This window comes from Ananas comosus, linkage group 24 (genome assembly GCF_001540865.1).
Source record: "Ananas comosus cultivar F153 linkage group 24, ASM154086v1, whole genome shotgun sequence".
Lineage (NCBI taxonomy): Eukaryota > Viridiplantae > Streptophyta > Magnoliopsida > Poales > Bromeliaceae > Ananas > Ananas comosus.
Window position 1 is genome coordinate 366,671 of NC_033644.1, and position 25,403 is coordinate 392,073.

A 25,403-nucleotide genomic window follows, 5' to 3' on the forward strand; every position below is an offset into this window, starting at 1 on the left:
AGACCCCGCTACCGAAGGAGAGTAAGCATAGTGAGCTGATGTTCGTGGACATCAAGCTCAATAGAAAGACAACAAGGGCAATGGTGGATACATGTGCTACTCACAACTTCATTGCGACTGGTGAAGTTGAACGTCTCGGACTTACACTGAGCAAGGATGGGAGTCGCATGAAAGCAGTAAATTCGAAGGCCCAACCTATTGCGGGTCTTGCGAAGGAGGTACCTGTTAGCATCGGCTCGTGGACAGGTAAAGCCAATTTCATGTCAGTGCCGCTAGATGATTTCCAAGTCATCCTCGGGATGGAGTTTCTTCAGACGGCTAGAGAAGTACCCATGCCATTCTTGGATGCCCTCTGTATGATGGGTGACGAATCTCCATGTGTCGTTCCGGTAGTGCGGAAGACAACGGATGCCCGACAGATTTCAGCGCTCCAGCTCAAGAAGGGCGTGAAGAAGGGCGAGCTGACTTATGTGGCGGCTTTGAAGTTGGAGATTGAGAGTGGGGACGAGACTCCGACGCCACCTGTAGTGGCGAAGCTCTTGAAGGAATTCAAGGATGTCATGCCCTGAGAACTACCAAAATCTTTACCTCCCCGACGAGCAGTAGACCACCGGATTGAGCTCGAGCCTGGCACGAGGGCCCCGGCTCGCTCTCACTATCGTATGTCTCATCCGGAGTTGGCGGAACTTCAGAAGCAACTAGATGAGCTGCTTAAAGGCAGTCTTATTCGCAGCTCGAAAGCACCGTTCGGAGCCCCTGTACTTTTCCAGAAGAAGCATGATGGCAGTCTGCGGCTATGCGTGGATTATCAGGCTCTGAACAAGGCAACCATCAAGAACAATTACCCAATCCCACTCATTGCGGACTTGTTTGATCAATTGGGGAAGGCGCAGTACTTCTCCAAACTGGACTTGCGATCGGGTTACTGGCAAGTCCGGATTGCGGAAGGTGACGAGGCGAAGACAATATGTGTCACAAGGTATGGGGCGTTCGAATTCTTGGTGATGCCGTTTGGTCTTACGAATGCCCTAGCTACATTCTGTACCCTGATGAACAACCTGTTTCACGACTATCTAGACAAATTTGTGGTGATCTATCTGGATGACATTGTCATGTACAGCAAGACCTTGGAGGAGCATGTTGAACACCTCCGCATCGTCTTCCAGACATTAAAGGAGCACTCCCTCTATGTGAAAAAGGAGAAATGTTACTTTGCTCAGAAGGAGATCATGTTCTTGGGCTATCGAGTGGGTGGTGGCCTAATCGGAATGGATGAGGAGAAAATTCGCGCCATAAAGGAATGGAGAGCGCCAACAAGGGTAACTGAATTACGTTCGTTCCTTGGACTTGTCAACTACTATCGGCGATTCATCGGCAGCTACTCGCAGAGGGCTGGGCCCTTGACGGACTTGCTACAAAAGGATCGGGCTTGGAGATGGTCCGACGAATGCCAGAAAGCCTTTGATGATTTGAAGGCTGCGGTGATGGAGGAGCAAGTACTACGTCTACCTGATCACTCACTCCCATTCGAAGTTCATACGGACGCCTCAGATTATGCAATTGGGGGGGTACTCGTACAAGATGGCCACCCTGTAGCTTTCGAGAGCCGGAAGCTGAACGACACCGAGCGGTGGTACGCGACCCATGAGAAGGAGATGACAGCAGTGGTGCATTGTCTCCGGGTGTGGAGGCACTATCTCCTTGGATCCTGATTCGTGGTCAAGACAGACAACATCGCCTTGAGTTATTTCCAGACTCAGAAGATGCTTACTCCGAAGCAGGCGAGATGGCAAGACTTCCTAGCAGAGTTCGACATGGTCTTCGAGTACAAGCCAGGACGATGTAACCAAGTTGCTGATGCTCTCAGTAGAAAGGCCGAACTTGCTGCCCTTAGAACCATGTCAAATGAGAGGGCCAGCCAAGTACAGGCAACTTTGCAAGAGAGGATCCGTGAAGGGTTGAAGAAGGATCCCATGACAGTAACTCTCAAGCAATTGATCGACGAAGGCAAGGCACGAAGATTCTGGATCCAGGATGGCCTCATCAAAACAAAGGGGGATCGAGTGTACGTGCCGCGGGCGGGGAACTTGAGGAGAGAACTGCTCCAGGAGTGTCACGACACTCTGTGGGCAGGCCACCCGGGCGTACATCGGACCCTGGCCCTTATGGAGAGGGCCTATTATTGGCCGAAAATAGGGGAGGACATTGAAGAATATGTACGCATATGTCTCACATGCCAGCAAGACAAGGTGGAGCGAGAGAAGCCGTGTGGGCTGTTGGAGCCCTTACCAGTGCCGGAGCGGCCATGGGAGAGCGTCTCCCTGGACTTCATCTCCAGTCTGCCAAAGGTGGGGGAGTTCGGTTCGATTCTTGTCATTGTGGACTGATTTACGAAGTATGCCACTTTCATCCCCACACCCATAATTTGTATTACTGAGGAGATGGCGCGGCTATTCTTGAAGCATGTAGTGAAGTATTGGGGAGTCCCACGGAACATCATAAGTGATAGGGATTCCCGCTTCCTCGGGCGGTTATGGACGGAGCTCTTCAGGCTCTTGGGTTCCAAGCTATACTTCTCCACCAGCCTACACCCCCAGACGGACGGCCAGACTAAAAAAATAAATGCTCTGCTCGAGCAATACCTTCGGCACTTCGTAAGTGCCAACCAACGGGAAGGTTTGGTGCGACGTATTAAGTGAGCCAGCTTCGCTAAATGCGTAGTGTCTTGGTGATCATTTTGCCCTCACCGGCCATGCCCGACCAAATAGAGTCTTGTGCCTTTCGCTTGTAGTCCAACTTCGTTATCAATAAAATACTCGTTGTTTGTGCCAATATGCAGGATCCCTTTTCGTGCTTTCCTCAATTCTCGGTCGTTGCCAATTTGCGAAGTTGTGCCTCGGGACGGTTTGGCTTGGCTGGCTCGTTTTGTGCAGGTGACTGACGAGCGCCGCGCGGGCTTTTCGACAAAAAGTCATTAGACCCGTGACAAGTGGAACAAGCCAAACCGGACCGACCCCAACATCGAACTCGAGCCCAACTAGTTTACTTTCGAGCCGAATCTCATAAATAATCAAACCCGAGCCCGCTCCACTAAGCATTGTGTAGACCACTTGGCCAACCTCTAAGATAGAGTCTAACTCAACGCTTCTGAATCGCTAAACCCTGAAGTCAATTACAACGCTCTTAATATATTTTCAAGTAATTTCCAACAACATATAAAATTATATAAAACAATGTTCTCCAAAGATTTAAGTCGCCGAAGAATCTTCTGACTCTAATAGAATTAAAGAATGTGAAACGATCGATACGCTTCAAAAGCTTAAATTATTAGAGAACAGTAATTTTAATATTTATATTCAACACAACAAACACGCGACCCTGATCAGAACCATTTAACTAAAATACCAATCAAATAATATTTCATCAGTGGCATAGGACACTGTTACATCAGTTGAAAGCAGGGGGAAAAAAAAAGAAAAAAAAAAAGAAGAAAAAGAAACAACCTTACACATCCATCCCTCTTATACAACCTTAGATTGATGGGGCTCCTAATTGCACAGCAACAAAGGGTTAGATTTTGATGAATCTAAAGAGAATTTCTACACCGGCGCGAGACATTTACTCGCGCCGCGCATCTCCCCCACAACAGCAGCGGCAGCGGCAGTGGCAGCAGCAGCAGCAGCAACAGTTACGGAAAAAGTTTGAGCAACTAAAGCACCTTAGGGTTAAACATCTCGGCCGGATCGACCAACACGAGCAATTAGGCTTCTTGCATCGGAGTCGGCAGCAGCAGTTAGTAGTGAAAGTGGTGGTGGTGGCGGCGGCGGCGGCGGCGGCGGCATTGGCGGCGTTCGGCTTGTAAGGCTTCTTGGGGAGGTCTAGGGTTTGGCGGATCTTCTTGAGCCGGGCTGCGGTGGTGATGCTCTCCATTTCGCGGATGAATTTGCACAAGTGGCGGATGTAGTCGGGGTAGAGCTCGAGATTGCAGTGCCCGCCTCCCTTGATCCATAAGGGCTCGTAGGGTTCCCGCGCTAGTTTGTACAATCCGTTCCCGTGTAGCCAATTCACGACGTCGTCTTCGGTTCCCTGAGAACTTAAAAACAGATTTATATATACCGTCGACTCCTCAAAAATGCCAAAATAAGTATGGCTAAATTGAAGCCATTTGAAACCTACATGTTAACTCCACGAATGTTTACGGTACCGGCACTCACTCTAAAGTTGGAAAATTGTCTTAATATGATCATATTTTGAGATGATAACAATTTTTGAATGAAATATGTAATGTAGAGGGTGTTAAGTGCTAGTGATCTAAGCATTGGAAGTGTTAAATAGGACTTGATGTCGCAATCCTCTCTTAAAAGGCATTTGGATTGACGAAGTTGCACTTCGGCTGTAAATCAGGAATACTGAGAGTGAAGACATTTGTTTTGCCGTCCGTCATGGAAACACTCAGAAGATCTCGTAAGTAGCCACGGGCTTAAATTCTCGAAAACAAATTCCATTTGAAGTGACACGAAGTCGCCTTTCATATAAAGAATCAAAATCGACCCTACAAGTAGATAGCTTTTTCGACCTCAATCCAAACGCCCCCTTAGTGGAGCTTCTCCATTCATTTGGACCTTTTCTCTAACTATATCCTAATTCAAATATAAGTTTAGCCAAAAAAGAAAGAAAAAAAGCGCGACCATGATTGATAATTGGTTCTAACATTAGTAATGATCATTTAGGTGCGTACTCGGGCATTAGAATAGCAATATATATTATCATTTTGACAAGAAAAAAACAACAAATACTTACATGAATTACAAGAACCGGGCATTTGACCTTCTTTATTTTGTTAATGTTCTGCAAAAGTAAGTCGATTAGTTAGTTTTTAGCTCAAAAATTTCGATTAATGTACGGATAAGTTTAAAAGAGATAACAGTGATTAGACTCGCGAGACTTACTTTATAAATATCGAAGCAGAAATTGAAGTTCACGTGGCAGACCACGCGAAGGCCCGACAGTATAGCGCTGTGAAGAATAACGCCGCGCAATCTCGGCAACCGAGCCGCCAAGTGGAGCGTGGGCCCGCTACCGACCGATTGCCCGTACAAGATCAAATCCTCCTGGCTGATTCCGTATTCGGTTTCTAGACACTGGTACACTGCTTCGATGTCCGCGTATGTATTCGCTTCACTTGGCTATTCACCACAACAAAACAGAAGGGAAAAATAAATAATTACATTGTTTAATCCAACAAGTAGAACACCAAAAGAGAGAATATACGTAAATTGATCGGAACGCCGAGCATTTGGCTAACAAATAGTCCGAAAGTTCTGCTGCAGAGCAAAGCTGATATGAGCTTTGAGGCCGAAACCGAACAGGCTGTAGAGGAGATTTTTAGCACACAGCTATTTAGTGCTTCTTTGAACAGCTCTACTCAAAACAGCACTAAATATAGAAGCTCTGGAGGGGCCAAACAGGCTCTACTTCGATTTTCAATGTCGGAAGGCTGGTAATAATAAATTATAAAGCACGGTAAAAAGTCGATTAACGCGCGATTTCACGGCCAAGCAAAGTAGAGAAACGATTTTGAAATTCAAACAGTAACTGTATTTCAAGCTGTCTCAAGATATCTGTTTTACAAACTACAGGAAAAGCAATTCAGTTAGTTCTCTCGACACAAATCAAGTTTTCAGCATCGATAGCATATTGCTTTTGATTCCAAATTCAAGTAAAGTTTACTTGATTGAGAACTAGTAGTTGGGATTAAGTAGAGAGGCGACCAACCTTACCGGTTGATGCTCCATATCCAGAATAATCATACCTGCAGATGTTAAAAATTAAAAAGACATCTTATGGGAAGAGAATTAAGTAAAAATAAAATCTAAATAAGCGCTTTCATCTGCAACTACAATAGATCATAGGATCAACAACCAAAACTTTCAAGCTCCAAATGGACATAGTAAGCAAGTATATACAACATGCGAAAACTATACTCATGAGTTCAATGCGACAATAAAAAGGGGCCTCCTCACACTGCCATCTATAACTCTTTAAAACAGCGAATTGCGTACAAACCCTTCGAACTTGATACCGGCTATAGCGGACTACAAAAGTGTTACATTGTTACTATTTAATTCCGAATGGAAAAATATTAAGGGATTTATTAATCTTTTCTCATGGATTCAACAATAAATCAAGCTTTTCAGGTTAAACCAAGGAGAAGCGCTTCATTGCGACTCTTGCCAACGCATAATAAATTGGCTTCATTTCCTTACCAATTAGTTTTTTTTAAAAAAAACACTGCATCCAAATTAGAAACCGATAGGCTCTTATAAACAGAAAAATTAACAATTTATTACTGCAAAAGAAATCAAGAAATTGCACTCATATGTTATATTACATATTTACATTCGGCAAAATTCTTCAAAATTCGAAACAGTTTCCAATGAATTGCGATTGCGGTCTCTAATTTCCACTCAAACAGATCAGTCCCTGAACTTGCCTTATTTGTTCTCCCAGATATGTTATTCATTAGATTATATGACAAGTTTCGAGCAGATGTTGGAAACTTCGGGAACTAAAAAAGGGTTTGGTTCTTCGGAAAAGATTAGAAAAATGCTTTCCGACAGAAAAGTATTTCATCGAAAACACCCTTTCCAGCAGTTTTCCAGATAAAAAATTCAGAAAACAAAAACTTTTCCAGAAAAACTACTTTTTTGAGGAACGAAACGGACAGAAAATACTTTTTCCGCTAGAAAACTGTTTTCTGGGAAATTATTCAAGTAACAAATCAGAGACCAAATTGCAACTTGTCGAAAGCGCATGGACCACCATTGCGTATTACCATTTAATTAATGCATGATGCAAAAATTAAATGATAAGCTCAACAAGCTTCAGAAGACAGCAGCAGTCAGTTTTACTAAATAATATTCTCCCAAGTGGGGCAGCATGATGACAAATTGACAATGACTGTCCATAATCAAACAATCCAACATGTACTTGAAAATTTTGAAACAAAAGCAAACTGCAGGACCATATTATAGCAATCGAAAACAACTGCTTCTCTCCAAAGCAGCGGATTGAACTCGACCCGGAATCTGTCGGAGTTTGAATATGAATTCAGATTTCGAGTCGAGTTTAGATCGTCACGCGACCTACCGCGAACATGACGAGAACCCGATCTCTGTACTCAAATTCGAAGCTAAATCGCAATATCATGTCTTAATGATTCGAAGAAAAATGCAGGGTCATAAGAAGAAAAACAAACTGCTGTTGAATTCACCAGTTGAAGTAGACCCAAAATCTGCTTGGTATTATTTGGTTTTGAATTCCGGTTCCTGGTCAAATTTGGAATAAAGCGCGGCCCAAACGCGATTCGAACCACCGAAACCAGATCTAAACTCAAATTTGTTGAATGGGAATAGGGGAATGGTCCTGACGAAAAACCGAAATAGCAACCTTGGAACACCTAAATGTCTAGAATGATGATACAAATACTCAATATATCTAAATGATGATACAAACAAATCCTACAGTACTACATCACAATTCACCTCCTTTTTTTTAAAAAAAAATTGCCAATTTTCAGAACAAAACAGAGAATCATAAGAACAAAAAAAAAAAGAAAAAAGCAAAAGATAGAATGAAAACCCTCCAGTAATTATCTCAAAAATCCAACAAAATACACAATCATAAGAACAAAAAATAGCTTTTTTTTTAAAAAAATTACCCCTATATGAGCAACCAAACAAAATCCACAGAACCCAAAAAAAAAAGGGAAAAAAATAATGAAAAAAACAACTCCACTAACCTCTCTTAAAACTAGGTTAAACTTTACCTATTTCAAAAAAAAATCTAACAAAATACACAACTGTAAGAACAAAAAGCTGCTTCTTTTAATCCCATATAAAAGAAACCAAACGAAATCTACAGAACCAAAACAAAGGGGGGAAAAGGCCAAAAAATAGAACAAAAGATCCCCTTTAAAAATTCGGCTAAAATTCAACAAAATATACAATCATAATTACAAAAAGCTGTTTTTTTTTCAAAAAAAAAAATTATCATATGCCTATTTAAGAAACGAAACAAATCTACAGAACCAAAAAAAAAAAAAAGGGGGAAAAAATAGAAGCAAAAAAAAAAGAAAAAAAGAAACTCCACTAACCCCATGAGATTAACCCTGAGATTGACCTTGAGCTGTGCGAAGAGGTCGTAGAGTTGTCCGAGATCCGCGGCGTTGCCATGGGAGTAGAGCACGGTCAACCTCGCGCTAGGGTTTCTGAGGTAGAAGGCGACGATCCGGTTCCCGCGGCGCGTCTCCAGCGCGATCACGTCCATCGACTGGTCCCTCGGCACCCCCGCGGCCGCGATCCGGCCGTTGATCTCGTCCCGCTTGATCGAGTACGTGGGGGGGTCGGGGGGGAAGAACGCGAACCGCGCCGCGACATCGGAGACGGAGCACGACGGGAGCCGCATTGGGGAGGTCGATTCGGGCTCATCGAGGGCTCGGGTTTGGCATCGGGAGGAGGAGGTAAAAATGGGCCCTTTTCCCCACTCCCCGCCCCTCCCCCTCTTTCTCTCTCCTAATCAAGTAAACTAGGGCTTCGATTCTACGGTTCCTCTCCCGGGTAGTGGAGGGGTTTTTGATGTGGGTTCTGGGGGAAGGAGTCGAATGGTGCAGGAAAGGCGCCTCCTTTCTTGAGATTCCGGTGGTTTTGCTAGGGTTTTTCTAGGCCTTCTCTAGGGTTTTGCTAGGGTTTCTAGAGAGAGACAGAGAGAGAGAAAGATGGAGCTCAAACATGGAGAAGCGAGTTGTTGTGAGGGAAAATCTGAATAAGAAGAAGAAGAAGCAGAAAGAAGCTACCTTTCACCTTTTCCCTTTTCCTCTCTCCTTTTTTCCTCAATTATTTTTCCCAGAGAGAGAGAGGATTGGGTTTTGGGAGCTTTTTAGAGAGAGAGAGAGAGAGAGAGCACTTAGCTAGGGTTGAGGATGATGGAGCTCAAAAATGGAGAAGTTTGATTGGGAAAAATGGGAGCTTGAAAGAGACAAATGGGTTTAATCTGTGGAGTGAAGTGAAGTATATAAAGATGATGAAGAAGAAGAAGCTACCTTTCACCTTTCCTTCCTTTTTTTCCTCTCTCTATTACTTCTCTAGAGAGAGAGATAGAGATAGAGAATTCAGTTTGGAGCTTTTTCTCTGCTTCTCCTTTCTACTACTTTCACTACTAGAGAGAGAGAGAGAGAGAGAGAGAGAGAGAGAGAGAGGGGTTGGTTGGTTGGTTGGTTTGGTGTGAGTGTGATGGGGGTGGGGGTTTTGTTCTTGCAGGAGTGCTAAAAAGACTCTGTCAGATGAGGAGGAAGAAGGGGAGAGGTGGAGGTGGAGGTGGAGGTGGAGGTGGTGGAGGTGGAGAGGTGGGGGGAGGGATTCCTGGCATTTTTCCCTTGGCTTTTTTGGGGCTTATTTTTAGGGTTTACTTACTTTACTAAAGTGCATCATCTTCTTCTCATTTATTGATTGATCTAACTAAATCTTATAATAATATTCATTCATCATTCATTCACACTTTATCCATGTGTGTGTGTATATATATATATATATATATATATATATATATATATATATATATACTACTAGGAGAGTAGGAGTAGACTAGTAGTTGCACTGCACTTGAAAAGATAGAGAGATGAGAGGGAGATAGAGCACAATTGATTGAATAGTAATAATAATACACACACTTCAAAAGAGACCCACTTATAGGTACTTAGCACAGTAGGTTAAGTATTTGATCATCCATATTTAAAGTTTTCAGTTCGAACACTAGTTAGCTGCTTTATTTATTTATTCATTAATATAAAAATTAACGAAATAAATAATATATTATTATTTAAAAAAAAAATAGAGAGAGAAGACAGAGATTGGGATTTTGGACGAGAACCTAAGAAGTTAGAGTGAGCGAGCAAGGGAGAGTGTAAAATGAAGAAAGCGTACAAGTACTTTAAAAATGATCCATGTATCTAATGTAGTTGGTTAAGAGTTTGATGATCAGTGTTCAAAATTTTAAATTTGAAGTCTAATTTTTTTATACTCTTAACTAAATTTATCAATAAAAAATTAAACGAAACGAATAATATATTATCTTTTTTACAAAAAAAAAAATTAGAGAGAGAGAGAGAGAGAGAGAGAGAGAGATAGGGACTTTGGACAAGAACCCAAGAAGTGGGAGTGAGGGAGTGAGATGGGGAGGTGTAGAATGGGAGAAGTGATGAATCCATGCATGATAGGGTTGGAGTAGAGAGAGAGAGAGAGAGAGAGAGAGAGAGAGAGAGATTTGGAGGAGATTTCATGTGGGGAGCCACAGAGCCAGTAAGGCTCAGGCAAATGGACAGCATAGTAATCCCAGTAGATGAGACAGCCCCAGCATGCAGATTGGCAGTTTCCAATTTCAAAGAATTTCCTAACTCTTGGATGGTCTTCTCCAACAACAGCAACAAAAAATCAAAAAAAATTCAAAAAAAAATCAAAAGAATCAAAAGAAAAAAGAAAATCATTGATGATGCCTTGCTTGGCTGTTCTGCTAATATCAGCAAACAGCCTTCTGCTCAAAAATTACAAAATCAAGTGTGTGTGTGGTTGTGTTCTTGGAACATTATATATATATATATATATGCTTCACGATTGATTGCTGGGTAAATGATATCGAATAATCGCAAAAAACTGTATTCGAATTCTGTCAATTACATGTTATATCGAAACAAATCCTCTTTATGTTTTACGTTTTGTTTTTTTTTTTTTAATTCTGGCACCCTCTCGATTTTGTGTTGTTTTTTATTTGAGTTATTTTGTGAAATGAATTCAAGATTTGTTAAATTAGCTATTCTATTAGTTGAGTATGTTACGAATTCACGTACGAGAATAGAATTATTTGGAATAAAAATTAAGAGATAAGAGAGGTTCGAGAGATACATATTATATTCTTGGCCCGAGTCGAATCTCCTATAATAAAAAATATTTAGAATTACTAAAGTTTTTAGTTTTATGTAAATTAGAAGATCAAAAACTTATCAACTAAAAGAATAATGAAGCAATGGATTTTATAATGGGCTCTTTTTGACTAACTATGAGCAAAGCATTGTCTCATATTAGGAAGCATGAAAACAACACACTTGATATGGTTAGTTCCTTCAACATAAATAAAAGAAAAAAAAAAAAAGGTAGGGCACAAATTTAGCAAGCTCTAGGGTTTGGCCCCTCCCCATTTTGCTTCATAGTTTTTAATAAATGAAGTATAGTTGTGGCATCATATTCCCATGTGGGTTCTAAAGCTGTTTATTGGTGAATGATGTGTGATGGAGAAGTACAAATCATGTCCACATGTTTGTGGATTTTTAGTTGAATTGTATTATTATTACTCTTGCATCACCTTATTCATCTTGGATTCCGTAAGGAATCATTAAAAAATGATCTCCATTGTAATAAAAAAATTAGTTTTATTTGTTTGGTTAAAGAGATTAGTATCTTGTCTTGTAACGGAAGGTCAGATTGAGTCAAGTCACGTTCGAAATTAATGGCGAGAGGTCGGGTTGGGCTCAGTCATCTTCGAAAATGGCAAGAGGCCGGGTTGGGTCCAGTCATCTTCGAAGTGGCGGAAGGTCGGATTGGGCCGAGTCACAATTGAGCCTTGGACGCTGTGTCTAGTGAATTGGATGCATATTTCTAGCAGCTCAAACTTTTGAGATTATGGTTAACGCCAATGATTTGAAGTGGTATCGGAATTAAAGGTTATGAATTTGATTCCCACAAGTGTGAATTTGTGCGTGTGCTGGGGGGGGAATTGCTTGCTTGCTTAAAGGGATCAACATTCTGCCATATGGCGGGAGGCAGATTGGACGAGTCACGTTCAAAATGACGGAACGTGGGATTGGGCTGAGTCATATCTGAATTGGGATGAGGTTGGTGAGGCTGAATAACAATCGAGATCCGTCAGTATTGTGTCTATACTCTTTAATAATTGAACGATTGTATTATAAGTATAAAAATATATTAAAGACGGACGAAGAAGCAAGAGTACAATCACAATTTACTTATCCTACAAACAAGCACACAATGGAGAGTATGTTTCATTGTACAATGTTCATTAATAAAATTGTACTATGTGCTCTCACTCCCCCATGAGGATTTCATGGTAAGGAATTGAAAGGAAAATTAATTCCAAGCAACAACCATGCTCATCATGAATGGAATGTAAAAGCCATTTATTATTAAATAAACATTCTAACTAGGCATTGAATTGAAAGCCAATTTTTGAAGTTTAAAATTTCAAACCATACTTTGGGATTGTTGGTAAAATGGATTGATTACACCTGATGAGAAAGTATGACAGAAAAAAAAAATTTATTTTTGAAAATAATAATATGTCATGTAGATCTGATTTTTCATAAAATATGTCTTTACATAATTTTACCCTAATTTTTTATAAGCTTCACAATATTAGTTATCCCTCAATATCGAACGGTTTTGAGAATCTTGATACAAGGAAAAACCTCAGATTTGAGGGTAAAACTTATAATTAGGTTATTTGAAAGCACAAAACAGGAGAAACAAAGAGTATCAAAACACCGGATAAATCGCATGGGTAACTGAATCCAAATGATTTATTCTTAGAGGGTTTTGATCCGTCTGCGCGAGATGGATTCAAATTTGTGTACTAACATTCAATAACTTATTAGATCCACTGCTAATAATTAGTTAATCCAATCCTAACCCTACCTCTTAACATCTAACCTTCACCAAAGAAACAAAATATTACAACAATTGATTCCTTTAATTTTTCAATTTAAGGACATATGTATATGTGTGATCACATGGAGTTAACTATTGATAATGCACTTTAAGTACATGCATATGGGTAGCAATGTTTAGAGTCTAGAGAGAGAAAAAGCCTTGTAGTGATGTGCATGGCAACATGTGAGGAACCATTATAAATTCCCCCTTCAATTACAAATTAATGTTGAATAAAAATATCAAAAAAATATTATTTTTTTTTGGTTAGTTAAGCTTTTAAAGAACAACAAGATTTGGCTAGAATCCTGTCAAATTTCCAGTGTTACTTAGTTTTTTAATTAGATAATTTCAAAGAAGTTCATAACTTATTAGATAGTTTTACTCTTCATATTTAATCAGCATGCATGTGAAGTTTGAAAGGATAGAATATTTTATGACAAAGCATGCACTTCTAATAATAATAAAAAAAATGCATTGTGTGATTTTTCAATGATAAATTTATGAAAATGGACAAAAGTTAAAACTGCTAATGGAATATTCTTTGTTTTTTTCTAGCAGATCTAAACAAGGACTTTTGCAAAGGAAAAAAATTTAAAACTCATGAGGTTAGGGACTTTGAAAAATTGTCTCAAAAGTAAGGGACCTTTATGAAAATTTAACCTACATTAATTTGAAACACATGGACACAAACAAGGGCTCTTTTTCTCATTCAACAATTCCAATTGCACCATGCCCTAAGCCCTAGATTAACTAAAACTAATCAATAGTCTTAAGTACGATTTGAATGAAATAATCTTATTTTATTCTGTCGAAATGCGAGATTATTCGAAATTTTCGTGCAAGGACAAAGCAAATCTAAATGATTCTCCAATGCATTGCATTAAAATTATATGAACTCTCGCGCACCGAACCATCTCCTCGGTCTTCTAATCTTGTCTTTGGAGAGCGAGGAGAGTAGATTATACGAACACTTACTAGTGGCTAAGATATAATCTTTTTTTGTTCATCGATACTGTGATCATATTAGCAAAAATAAAACTACAGTTGTTTGCATAAAGAAAAATATATTCTTATCAGTTATACTAGCAATGAAGATGATCGATTCTGAATTATATTTTTATTTATTTGTATTAAACGATTAAACTATTTGATTATTCTTCAACCATATGGTATGGTCAAACACAAGTAACTAACTGCTGGACAAAGAACAAAGTAATTTTTTTTAAGTGAGGGATCACTAAGCTTACCTAGCATATATTCCCCTCAAAATTTGGCATTTAATATTTGGTAATAAATATGTGAGTATTTTTGTTTTTGAAAATAGAATATATGGATAATAAATAAGTAAATATGTGTGATAAATGTGTGAGAGAAAAAGAGAGGAGAGAGCAAGTAAAAGAAGTACAAGAGGGAGTAAAAATTAAGTACCCTATAATAGGCTAAAGTTAATATACTATGTAGACAAGGAGCAAAAGTGCCTCTCCAATAGGGACAAATTTTGTGGGCGCCGTCTCCAAACTAATAGTTTGGGAATGGTGCGGAAGGACCATGTGGCCCATCCGACGGCCACCCATGAAAGAAAAAAAAAACTTGCCTTGTGTTTTTAGAGAGAGAGAGAGAGAGAGAGAGAGGGGAGGTGGNTCACAAACATACTTTGAAGGTTGAAATACACAAAATCTTCTTATAAATACTTACTTTTTTTTATTTTTCCTTTATGACTTTCAAAATTTTATATTTGTCCTTTTAAAATTTTAGATATATTTTCAGTGGGTACGGCGTTAATGGAGAGGACAAAATAATCACATTTCTCTTACTTTTTCTATAAGAAAAAAATATTTTTTAAAATATATTTATGTCATTTTGAAGAGTATTTTGATATAAATTATAAGAAATGAACGGAATAGTGAAGGATTAAATACAATAACTTGAAATATTGAGAGAGTAAAATATTAATTTTTGATAGTTAGAGCAGAAAAGTAAAAAAATAAGTATTTATAATTTTTTTTATAATTTAGTCAAAATTAAAATATAATATTCATACTTTGGCTATTTATATTATGTTTATTTTCGTACCTAATATTATGTTCCGCATATCGCGATGAATTAGTTACTATATACTTTCTGCAATCCCACCAAAAAATACAAAAACATTTATATTTATATTTATATTTATATCTATCTTCTATTTATTTATATATTATTTTCAATAGAATTTGTCTTGTGGCAGTCCCTTGTTTATCCTTGCTTTCTTTTTCTTCTCATTTTCTGGTGCTTCGTCTTTCCACTTTTTATTTTTGCCTGATGCTTCATTTTTCCACCCTTAATTTTTGCTTGATACTTCGTCTTTCTATCCGTATACTTTTCAATTAATACGGTCGTGTAGTCTATTGGCATTTAAACAAATGAAAAAAAAAAAACTAGTATTTCTATATGCTAGTTTTATCTTATAGATTTACTCTATAAAAAGGCCTCACAACACCCCCCCACACACACACACCACACTATAACAACAACACTCACAACACTGCACACTACACCTGAAAATGCTCTCCATTCTCAAACCCTGCTCCACTCCCCCTCCCCTTTCTCTCTCCTCCTCCTCCCCCTCCCCCTCCAAATCCAAACCCTCTCTTTNCAGCCTAACTCGTCATAATGGAAAACTCAAATTAACATAATACCAAAATGTTGTATTTGGGCTCTTCAATGTATTTAATGTTGGGCCTGTTATGGTTTTGGGAGGTTCACAATTTATGGGCCTAGTGACACTTTCTAGCCAATGTGTGTTACACTTTGTAGACAAGACATTAGCATGTTCAAAAAGCATATCTTTCACAAACATACTTTGAAGGTTGAAATACACAAAATCTTCTTATAAATACTTACTTTTTTTTATTTTTTCTCTATGACTTTCAAAATTTTATATTTGTCCTTTTAAAATTTTAGATATATTTTCAGTGGGTACGGCGTTAATGGAGAGGACAAAATAATCACATTTCCCTTACTTTTTCTTTAAGAAAAAAAATATTTTTTAAAATATATTTATGTCATCTTGAAGAGTATTTTGATATAAATTATGAGAAATAAACGGAATGGTGAAGGATTAAATACAACAACTTGAAATATTGACAGAGTAAAATATTAATTTTTGATAGTTAGAGAAGAAAAGTAAAAAAAATAAGTATTTATAATTTTTTTTTATAATTTAGTCAAAATTAAAATATAATATTCATACTTTGGCTATTTATATTATGTTTATTTTCGTACCTAATATTATGTTCCGCATATCGCGATGAATTAGTTACTACATATTTTCTGCAATCCCACCGAGAAATACAAAAGTATTTATATTTATATTTATATCTATCTTCTATTTATACATTATTCTTCATAGAATTTGTCATGTGACAGTTCCTTCTTTATCCTTGCATTCTTTTCCTTTCTTTTCCTTCTCACTCTCTGATGCTTCGTCTTTCCACCCCTCATTTTCGCTTGATACTTCGTCTTTTCATCGGTACACTTTTCAATTAATACTTTCGTATAGTCTATTGGCATTTAAACAAATGAAAAAAAAAACTAGTATTTCTAGTTTTGTCTGATAGATTTGCTCTATAAAAAGGCCTCACAACACCCACACATACACACACCACACTACAACAACAACACTCACAACACTGCACACTACACCTGGAAATGCTCTCCATTCTCAAACCCTGCTCCACTCCCCCTCCCCTTTCTCTCTCCTCAAGCTCGGCCTCCTCCGCCATTACCCCGTCCAAACCAAGCTCCTCTCCCTCCTCTCCCGCTTCGGCCTCCTCCGCCACGCCTCCCTCCTCCTCTCCTCCCTCCTCGCCGACGCCCATGACGACCTCCCCGACGAGCTCTACCGCACCCTCCTCAAGGGCTTCGCCGACCACGGGCCCCTCGACGCCGCGCTCGCCTTCTTCGCCGCCATGGGCGCCGGCGCCCGCGGGGTCGTCTACAACTTCACCTACCTGCTCAAGAGCTGCGGCGACCACGGCGACCTCCGGCGGGGCCGCGAGGTCCACGCCCTGCTCGTCTCGCACGGGCTCGCCGCCGACCTGTTCGCCATGACCGCGCTCGTGAACATGTACGCCAAGTGCCGCCGCGTCGACGAGGCGCGCAGGGTGTTCGACGGAATGCCGCGGAGGGATCTGATTGCCTGGAACGCGATGGTCGCCGGGTACGCGCAGAACGGCCTCGCGGAGGCGGCTTTGCGGATGGCGGCGCGGATGCACGAGGAGGGCGCGGGGACGCGGCCCGATTCCATCACCCTCGTCTCGGCGTTGCCGGCGTGCGCCAATGTTGGATCCTTGAAGATTGGGAAATCCATTCATGGCTTCGCCGTGAGAGCTGGGTTTGAGTCCTTGGTGAATGTTTCCACTGCTGTTGTGGACATGTACGCAAAGTGCGGGGCGATCGGGATTGCGCGGGCGGTGTTCGATAGAATGCCGGCGAAGAACATCGTGTCGTGGAACGCAATGATCAATGCATGCGGGGAGAATGGGGATGCCGAAGAAGCTCTGAGGTTGTTTAAGAGGATGTTGGGCGAAGGGTTGGAGCCGACGGACGTGACGATGATGGGGGCTCTCCATGCTTGCGGTGAATTGGGCGACCTCGAGGAGGGGAACCGTGTTCACGAGTTGCTAGCGAAGAAGGGATTGGGGCTCGATTCGTCGGTTGTGAATGCGCTCATCACCATGTACGCAAAGTGTAAGAGGGCTGATCTTGCATACGAAGTGTTTGAGAAATTGCCCGCAAAGACTTTAGTCTCGTGGAATGCGATGATTTCGGGTTTCGCTCAAAACGGCCGCTCCGACGATGCCGTTAAACTCTTTTGCAAGATGCGATCGGAAAACGTAACGCCCGATTCTTTCACTTTTGTCAGCGTGATTCCCGCCCTAGCTGACGTATCAATCTTAAGGCAGGCGAAATGGATTCATGGTTATGCTACTCGGTTGTATTTGGACCGTAATATCTACGTGATCACTGCTCTTATCGACTTGTATGCGAAAAGCGGAGGAGTAAAACTTGCGAGGAGGCTCTTCGATTCGACCTGTGAGAGGCACGTAACGACATGGAATGCGATGATCGACGGCTATGGATCGCATGGGTTTGGAAAAGCCGCAATTGAGCTGTTCGAGGAGATGAAAAGGAGCCCTGTGAGGCCGAATGAGATAACGTTTCTATGCGTCCTATCTGCTTGTAGCCATTGCGGCTTAGTAAACGAAGGGAAAAAGTACTTTGCTAGCATGAAAAAGGACTACGGGCTCGAGCCCGCGACGGACCACTGTGGTGCAATGGTCGATCTTCTCGGCCGAGCGGGAAAGCTCGAAAAAGCTTGGGAATTTATCAACAAAATGCCGATAAAGCCCGGAATCAGTGTTTACGGAGCAATGTTGGGCGCATGCAAAATACACAAAAATGTGAATTTAGGGGAGGAGGCTGCGAAAAGGCTCTTCGAGCTCGAGCCGGAAGAGGGCGGGTATCATGTACTCTTAGCAAATATATACGCTAATGCTTCTATGTGGAAAGACGTGGCTCGAGTTAGAACTATGATGGAGAAGAAGGGGCTACAAAAAACGCCGGGGTGTAGCTTTATTGAGTTCAAAAATGAGGTCCATACATTCTATTCTGGGAGTACGAATCACCCGCAAGCTGAAAAAGTATACAAGAGGCTAGACCGATTAATGGACGAGATTAAAGATGCGGGTTATGTGCCCGATACTGAATCGATACACGACGTGGAAGAAGATGTGAAAGAACAGCTGCTGAATACCCACAGTGAGAAGCTCGCTATCGCGTTCGGGCTTATAAATACGAAGCCTGGGACGACGGTTCAGATTAGGAAGAATCTAAGGGTTTGCAACGATTGCCATAATGCGACCAAGTTCATATCTAAGGTCACGGGGCGTGAAATTATTGTTAGAGACATCCAGCGGTTCCATCATTTTAAGGACGGTATCTGTTCGTGTGGCGACTATTGGTAGTTAAGGACAAGTTCCCGCATGCTTCTTCCGGTTACAGCCCCAGGGTTTTGACTTATTCTTCTTTCCACGAAGGCCGAATTTGAGGTGATTCACTTAAATGTAACATAACCAACAATGTTAAGTGCTTCGCACTAAGATGAAAATGTTGGATTACCCAAGTTAGAGATGACTAGGCTTCATTTGTTCCTATAGACCGATTCTTATTCGATGTTATGCTCACTCTCTTTTACTCTGCAGATCCGAGTAAACAGGAATGACCGACGGAAGCAGTAATTGTGGCTCACCGCATCATGCGGGCCGCACAAATCACCAAATTGGCCAATCCGGTGCGAAACATTCAGATCGCTTCGCGACAGCGAAAATCGGATACTTGATCTCTTCGCGGCAGCAGGAGTAACAAAGGTAGTTAAAAGGTTTTGGCTATGCTGCAGGAAATTAGTACTTGGTTCCCGCCAAATTTGAATTTGAGTTTTACTATGTATTGACTAGATTGTGAAATTGTGTATTACTAGTTAAGAGTCCGCGTGATGCGGCGGAAAGATATTATTACAGTAAATTATTATAATTAAAATCAATATATATATATATAGTTAAGCTACTATATTTTTATGACTATACACTCATTTCAACTAATAAATTTTTGGATTAATTTTAAAATTAATTTTAGATTTAAATTCAAAATTTTGAATATTTATTTTTGAAAATTAAAGTGAAAAATAAAGTTTAGAGACTAAAATTGACATACAAAAAAAGCTAAATAGGCGATAACATGATAATATTGTTAAAATCTAAATTTTTTTTTAATAGTGCCATTTTATTGTGATGAAATTAAGAGACTTGAAAATTTGATTGCAAAAAAAAAATTAAGGATAAAAAAAAATTTAGATTTTAACAATATTATCATGTTATCGCCTATTTAGCTTTTTTTGTATGTCAATTTTAGTCTCTAGGGTTTACAATTCATCTTTATATAATAATAATAAAGATTAAATCAAGAGATTTGAAATTTTAATTGTAAAATAAAATTAAGTATCAAAATAAAATAGTGAAAANGATGAAATCAAGAGATTTAAAATTTTGATTGTAAAAGAAAGATTAAGGACAAAAAAAATAGTGAAAAGTTTGGGACCAATGCGCGATTAATTTTTTTAAAAATTATTATTAGCCCTTCAAAATAAGAAGAGGCTTTGTTTAGGGTTTACAATTCATCTTTATATAATAATAATAAAGATTAAATCAAGAGATTTGAAATTTTAATTGTAAAATAAAATTAAGTATCAAAATAAAATAGTGAAAATTTAGGAGCTAATGTGTAATTAATTTTTTAAAATTATATGGCTCCGCTGCCGCCGCCACAACCACTACATTTTAAATTACAGAGTAAAGTTAGAAAATATGAAATCAATGATATTTGAAGGGTTTTTTTTTTTATTTTTTTATTTTTTTTTTAACTTTAATGATCCGTGTTGTTTGTATTTTCGAAACACAAAAATAATAATAATAATAATAATAATAATAATAATAATAATAATAAAAGTAGAGAAAAGGCTCGTTTTGTGTGGTGCCTCGTCTCTCCCCCGCCTCTTTGTTTTCTCGGCTTCTGCTGCGTCGCCGCGCGAGCAATGTCGGCGCCGGCTTTGTCGCCGCTGCTCTTCTCCTCGGTGTCAGCGCCGACTCCTCCTCCCCTCTCAAAACTCCGGAACTCGGCGCCGCATCTCCCTCCCTGCCGACTCTCTCTTCCGCCCCCTCCAGGTCCCCACCCCCCCTCCCCCCCTATCTCTCTCACTCTCTCCGCACAAAAGTTTTGTGGGGACCCTCCCCTCCCCCACTCCCATGGTGAGATGCTTCCATCCGCCGTCCACCATCGCCGTGCTTTGAGATTCGCGCGGGCTGGCGATGGGCGGCGGAGGGAGGGGATGGTCTCGCCGTGGGGACGGTCCCTAAAGAATTAATTAGGGTTTTGTTTGGAGATGGGTGTTAGGGTTTCGGTCGATCCCCTTTTTTTTTTAAAAAAAAAAAATTGGGTCTTTTTTCGGGGGCTTAATGAGCTCTAGTTTGTTTTCGATTGCATGTTCCAAATTTTGGTGGGGGCTGTGTTCGGGGAATGATTCTTTTAGTGGTTAATTGCGAAGAAGCGGTGGAAATTTCAGAGATTTCTTTGTCGATTTCGGAAATTTCCGTTCCATTTGATGAATTTTAGTGGGGGATTGTGCTATAAAAGTGTTTCATTTTGTGCTTAGCTGTGGTAAAAATGGTAGAAATTTGAGAGATTTCTCGTCAATTTTTAAAATTTCCTGTTGCGGAATGCTATGTGGATTCTGCGAAATTGAGGGATCAGCTTCTATGATTGAGAAATAAGATAACTTCTTTTTTTTCCGACTTAAATAAGCTATAATTTTGAAGGACCCTGATGCTTTTTTCTGTCTTTTTTCCTTTTTTTTTTCAAATTTGATTTTATGTGTTGAGTTTTAATGGGTTTGTGTTATAAAAATGGTTAATTTGTTCTTAGCTATGATAAAATGCGAGAAATTTGAGAGATTTCTCGTCAATTTCGAAAATTTCCTGCTGCAGAATGCTGTGTGGCTTCTATATAATCGACGGACTAGTTTTCATGATTGATGAGCTAAATCCTGTTCTTAAATTTCTTTCGGTAGGTTTCGTGGAGAGATTCTAGGTTTTTGAAAGGACCTGTTCCCCAAAAGTTGCATCTTTTTTGGCTTAATTAGTTGTAATTTGGATAACACAGAAGTTATTTTCTATTTCTCTGGCAAATTCAATTATATATTACTAAATTTTAGTGGGTTGTGTTTAAAATTGCTTTTTTTTGTTTTAATCAAATTGTGGAAATTCGAGAAAATTTCTTGCTTGATTGATTGAGGGACTAGCTTGAATGATTGAGAAATAAGCTAAAAAATTGTTTGCAGCGATGTTTATCTTGGTTTTGTGAAGAGAAGCTATAGTGTCGAAAAGAAATTTCCTCATTTTTTTGATTTTTGGGGCTTAATTAAGTCTAATTTGGAAAGCCAACAAGTTCTATTTTGCCTCCTTGGCAAATTTCATGTACTGAATCTGAGTGGGATTGTGTTAGAAGTTGCATCATTTTTTCTTAATTTTGATAAAATGCTGTGGTTATGACTGAGAATTTGAAAAAACATTTTACTATTTTCAAATATTGTTCTATTAATTCTTGTTAGTATATACTATCGGGCTTCTGTATGAACGAGAAAATTACTGTTTGATTATTGATTACTTACATATCTGTCACCTCTTTTTGTAGGTTTAGTCTTAGATGTAGCTATGCTGCATCCGATGTGCAGGATGATTCTTCTTCTGTTCCAATTGACGTTGTGGCCGATGTGAAAACTGAGAAGGTACATACTTAGGGAACCATCATTTTAGACAAGGGCTTTCACATATAAATCGCCTGCAAAAATTATCATTTTATATGTACATTCATAAAAGTCCAGATTCTACCAACCGTTCTTAGCGCAAGTGGCAAAGGGCCTGATGGATGGTACCCGAGATCGCAAGTTTGAAGCCTAGTTGCTTTATATTTCCAACTAAGTTCATTTCCTAAAAGAAAAAAAGGAAAAAAAAAAGTCCAGATTCTTATATATACCTCTTAAAAGTGTTGTTTGTTGCAAAAATACCCTTATCTTAATGCAAGGAGGCATTCAATTTGCGGGGACAAGTTGGTATTTCATTATAAAAAAAGGTTCGTTGTTTTTGAAATTAAGTTCTTGAAGGGCATATGTGCAAATTCAGATATTACTGGGTTGTGTGTATGTATGTAACTATCGTATGTACTTAAGCATGTTAATATCATTTGGACAATATGCATAGTAATGTTCATTATGTTATTTTGCATAGATAGTAGTCTTGGGGGGTAGCGGATTCGTTGGCTCCTCAATCTGCAAAGCTGCAGTCAGCAAAGGCATAGAGGTTGTCAGTTTAAGTAGGTGCGTGCCATCTCTTAACTGCATTGTCAAAAGTAAATCAAACCTTTTTCTTTATTTATTTCTATATGAACATGTTATTTCTGTTTTAGCTATTCAAATCGCTGTCCACACTTTTGTACACTGAGTTCTGTATATTGATGAAAGGTCAGGAAAGCCTTCTTACACCGATCCGTGGGTTGATCAAGTCACTTGGTTAGCAGGTATGCTTGTTTTACGAAGTCTAGCTGTTAATTTCTATTTCTTGATCTTAAACGTTAATTGAATTTCTTAGGGTATCATTCTATTGGTATTATGATGGAATATAAAGTGCAATGACGAAGTTAATGGTTCTAGGGCTCGAGATTGAAATGTAGATATGATCATATATCATATATGGAAAGATCTAAGCAACATCCGATGATGGAGGGATCCTATTCGATACTTGAGACATCCTATTTTCTTCGATTTGACTCACATTAGAGCTTCTATAATTGAAAAGTTGTTGAATATAAATATTAAAAATACCGTTCTCTGGTAGCTTACGCTTCTTGGAGAACAACGGCGTTTTCATATAATTTAATAAAAGCACTTAAAAACGTGCACCTTATATGTTAGAAAAAATTCTTTGAGAGCCCATTCTTTTTTGTGATTGATCTGTGCTGCTATCACGAATCCTTCTTATCCTCTGATGCTCTTTTTGCCCCCTCCAAATCAAATTTGTTGAGATCTCGTAGAATATCTTTCCACAATATTCAAGAAAATGATGTCACAAAACCACAAGCTCTTGTACCATTTTCCTTTCGGCTCTTTTGCGTTTTAGAATTCCTAGGACTACAGGGATGCGTATTTATTCTGTAGTTCTCTTTGAAGTTACTAATAGAGGTCTTGAATGTATGCAGGGGACGTTTTCTACGCAAGGTGGGACGAAGTATTGGCCGGGGCAACTGCAGTTGCGTCGACTCTTGGAGGTTTTGGGAGCGACGAACAGATGAAGAAAATCAATGGCGAGGCAAATATCTTGGCTGTTGATGCTGCAAAAAATTTTGGCAAGCATCTTACACTATGCACAGTCTATTTACTCTTTTTGAGTCTCAAATTGACGTATTAAAGTTGGAAAATTAAAAATATATTCAAAATGGAGAAAATTGTAGTTTTTATCGAGTTCATTTTAAATGTACTTCTTTTGTAGGAATTCCAAAGTTCATTTTGATCTCTGTGCATAATTACAATCTTCCCCAATTCCTACTTTCCTCTGGTTACTTCACTGGGAAGAGAAAAGCGGAATCCGAGGTCCTCTCGAAATACCCGACTTCAGGTTAGATATTCTCACTCTGCGTTGGCCTTTTTTTCATATAAATAAACCACTCGAAAACAAGTAATCAGATGCCTAACCCGTGATTTGCATCCTTTTCCTGGAAATTTGCTTCAACTAGGAGTTGTGTTGCGGCCTGGTTTCATCTACGGGAAAAGAAAGGTCGATGGCTTCGAGATTCCGCTCGATCTAATTGGTGAACCGTTGGAAAGGTTTCTCACTGCTATCGAGAATTTCACCAAACCCTTGAGCTCGATTCCCGCATCCGATCTCCTGCTAGCACCGCCGGTTAGTGTGGACGACGTTGCCTACGCGGTGATCAATGCGGTCGTCGACGACGAGTTCTTCGGTGTTTTCACGATCGAGCAAATCAAGGAAGCTGCTGCAAAAGTAAAGGCGACGGCCTAAACGCATCACCGCTATCTTCTTGGAAGTTATGAAAACTCAAAAGCTTGAAATGCTCTCAACATGTAGATTTAGCAAATTCTTTGGTGTATTATATATTTTGCCCTGACCCTTGTTAAAATTGCCGAGGTAAGTCGAGATTATGTATATATGCTATTGAGCCTAGCTTGCTTTTCGACCGGAAGAAGAAAAAGCTACAGCTGTAACAATGTGTTATCAAGAACAATATATTATCATCAATCTCTGCGATGTCTCGGAGAATTCAAGTTTGATCAATTCAATGCTATACAGTTATTTCTTTTTTCCTGGATATGTTGAAACTTGGAATGAGCTCCAAATGTAATAATATTGTAATGTTTTCTGATTCTTTAGACCAAATTAATCTGAACCATTCTGAATGTTCAGGTCAGGTTCTGACCCAAACTGAGCTGGAACAATCTGAGAGTAACATATTTCAATGCTATAGAATAGCAGATCTGAGTCAGTTTTGTTTAAGTAATTAACTCAAAACAGGAAAAAGCTTGGTTAATTTGGTGATTTCATTTGGGCCCAAACACCTGTTCAAGGGAAATGTAATAGTACTAGAGCTTGTTTTGTTATTGTAAGAGCAAAATAGATGAAAATTAAGATTAGATTACATTATTATATCTTCTCTCCTGCGATTAGCAATAGTAGTTACCCAACAAAGGGTGGAGAGAGAGAGAGAGAGAGAGAGAGAGAGAGAGAGATTCCTATGTGTGGATAAATTAAACTTTAGTGCTTTTGATTTACTGTCAACGTATCGGTTTTGATTCAATCAAAGAATTTGTTGGGTCTTTTTTAATATTAAAATTCAAAAAAAGAAGATTTAAGCCATAGAGGAGAAAATGATTATAACGTGTAGATCGGAGGCTTCTCAACGAGACTTTGCTGGAAAGCTACTCAATAAAGTTTTTTCCCCTGTGAGCACCAATCAAGCAAACTAAAG

General features: G+C 39.4%; 3 protein-coding genes across 4 annotated transcripts; 2 read left to right on the forward strand and 1 right to left on the reverse strand.

Moving 5' to 3' along the window:
• On the reverse strand, nucleotides 3,380-9,527 carry LOC109728586 (protein ABHD17B). Of its 2 annotated transcripts, none has more exons than XM_020259023.1 (5): nucleotides 8,156-9,525; nucleotides 5,776-5,812; nucleotides 4,950-5,186; nucleotides 4,801-4,848; nucleotides 3,380-4,086 (listed from the first exon to the last, which is right to left on the reverse strand). In XM_020259023.1, the coding sequence occupies exons 1-5, from the start codon at nucleotides 8,464-8,466 to the stop codon at nucleotides 3,619-3,621; spliced, it is 1,101 nt and encodes a 366-aa protein (XP_020114612.1). In that variant the 5' UTR covers nucleotides 8,467-9,525; the 3' UTR covers nucleotides 3,380-3,618. The 2 variants fall into 2 exon arrangements, with proteins under 2 accessions (XP_020114612.1, XP_020114613.1); XM_020259024.1 differs by having other exon boundaries at nucleotides 3,661-4,093; nucleotides 8,156-9,527.
• LOC109728487 (pentatricopeptide repeat-containing protein At1g11290, chloroplastic) lies at nucleotides 11,110-22,152 on the forward strand. The gene is made up of 4 exons (XM_020258897.1): nucleotides 11,110-11,163; nucleotides 16,373-18,865; nucleotides 19,019-19,183; nucleotides 22,059-22,152. Exons 1-2 carry the CDS (start codon nucleotides 11,110-11,112, stop codon nucleotides 18,779-18,781), a joined length of 2,463 nt encoding a protein of 820 aa, XP_020114486.1. The 3' UTR covers nucleotides 18,782-18,865; nucleotides 19,019-19,183; nucleotides 22,059-22,152.
• LOC109728488 (uncharacterized protein At1g32220, chloroplastic) lies at nucleotides 20,404-24,746 on the forward strand. Its single transcript, XM_020258899.1, has 7 exons — nucleotides 20,404-20,717; nucleotides 22,059-22,152; nucleotides 22,652-22,740; nucleotides 22,885-22,940; nucleotides 23,619-23,765; nucleotides 23,909-24,034; nucleotides 24,153-24,746. Exons 1-7 carry the CDS (start codon nucleotides 20,404-20,406, stop codon nucleotides 24,437-24,439), a joined length of 1,113 nt encoding a protein of 370 aa, XP_020114488.1. The 3' UTR covers nucleotides 24,440-24,746.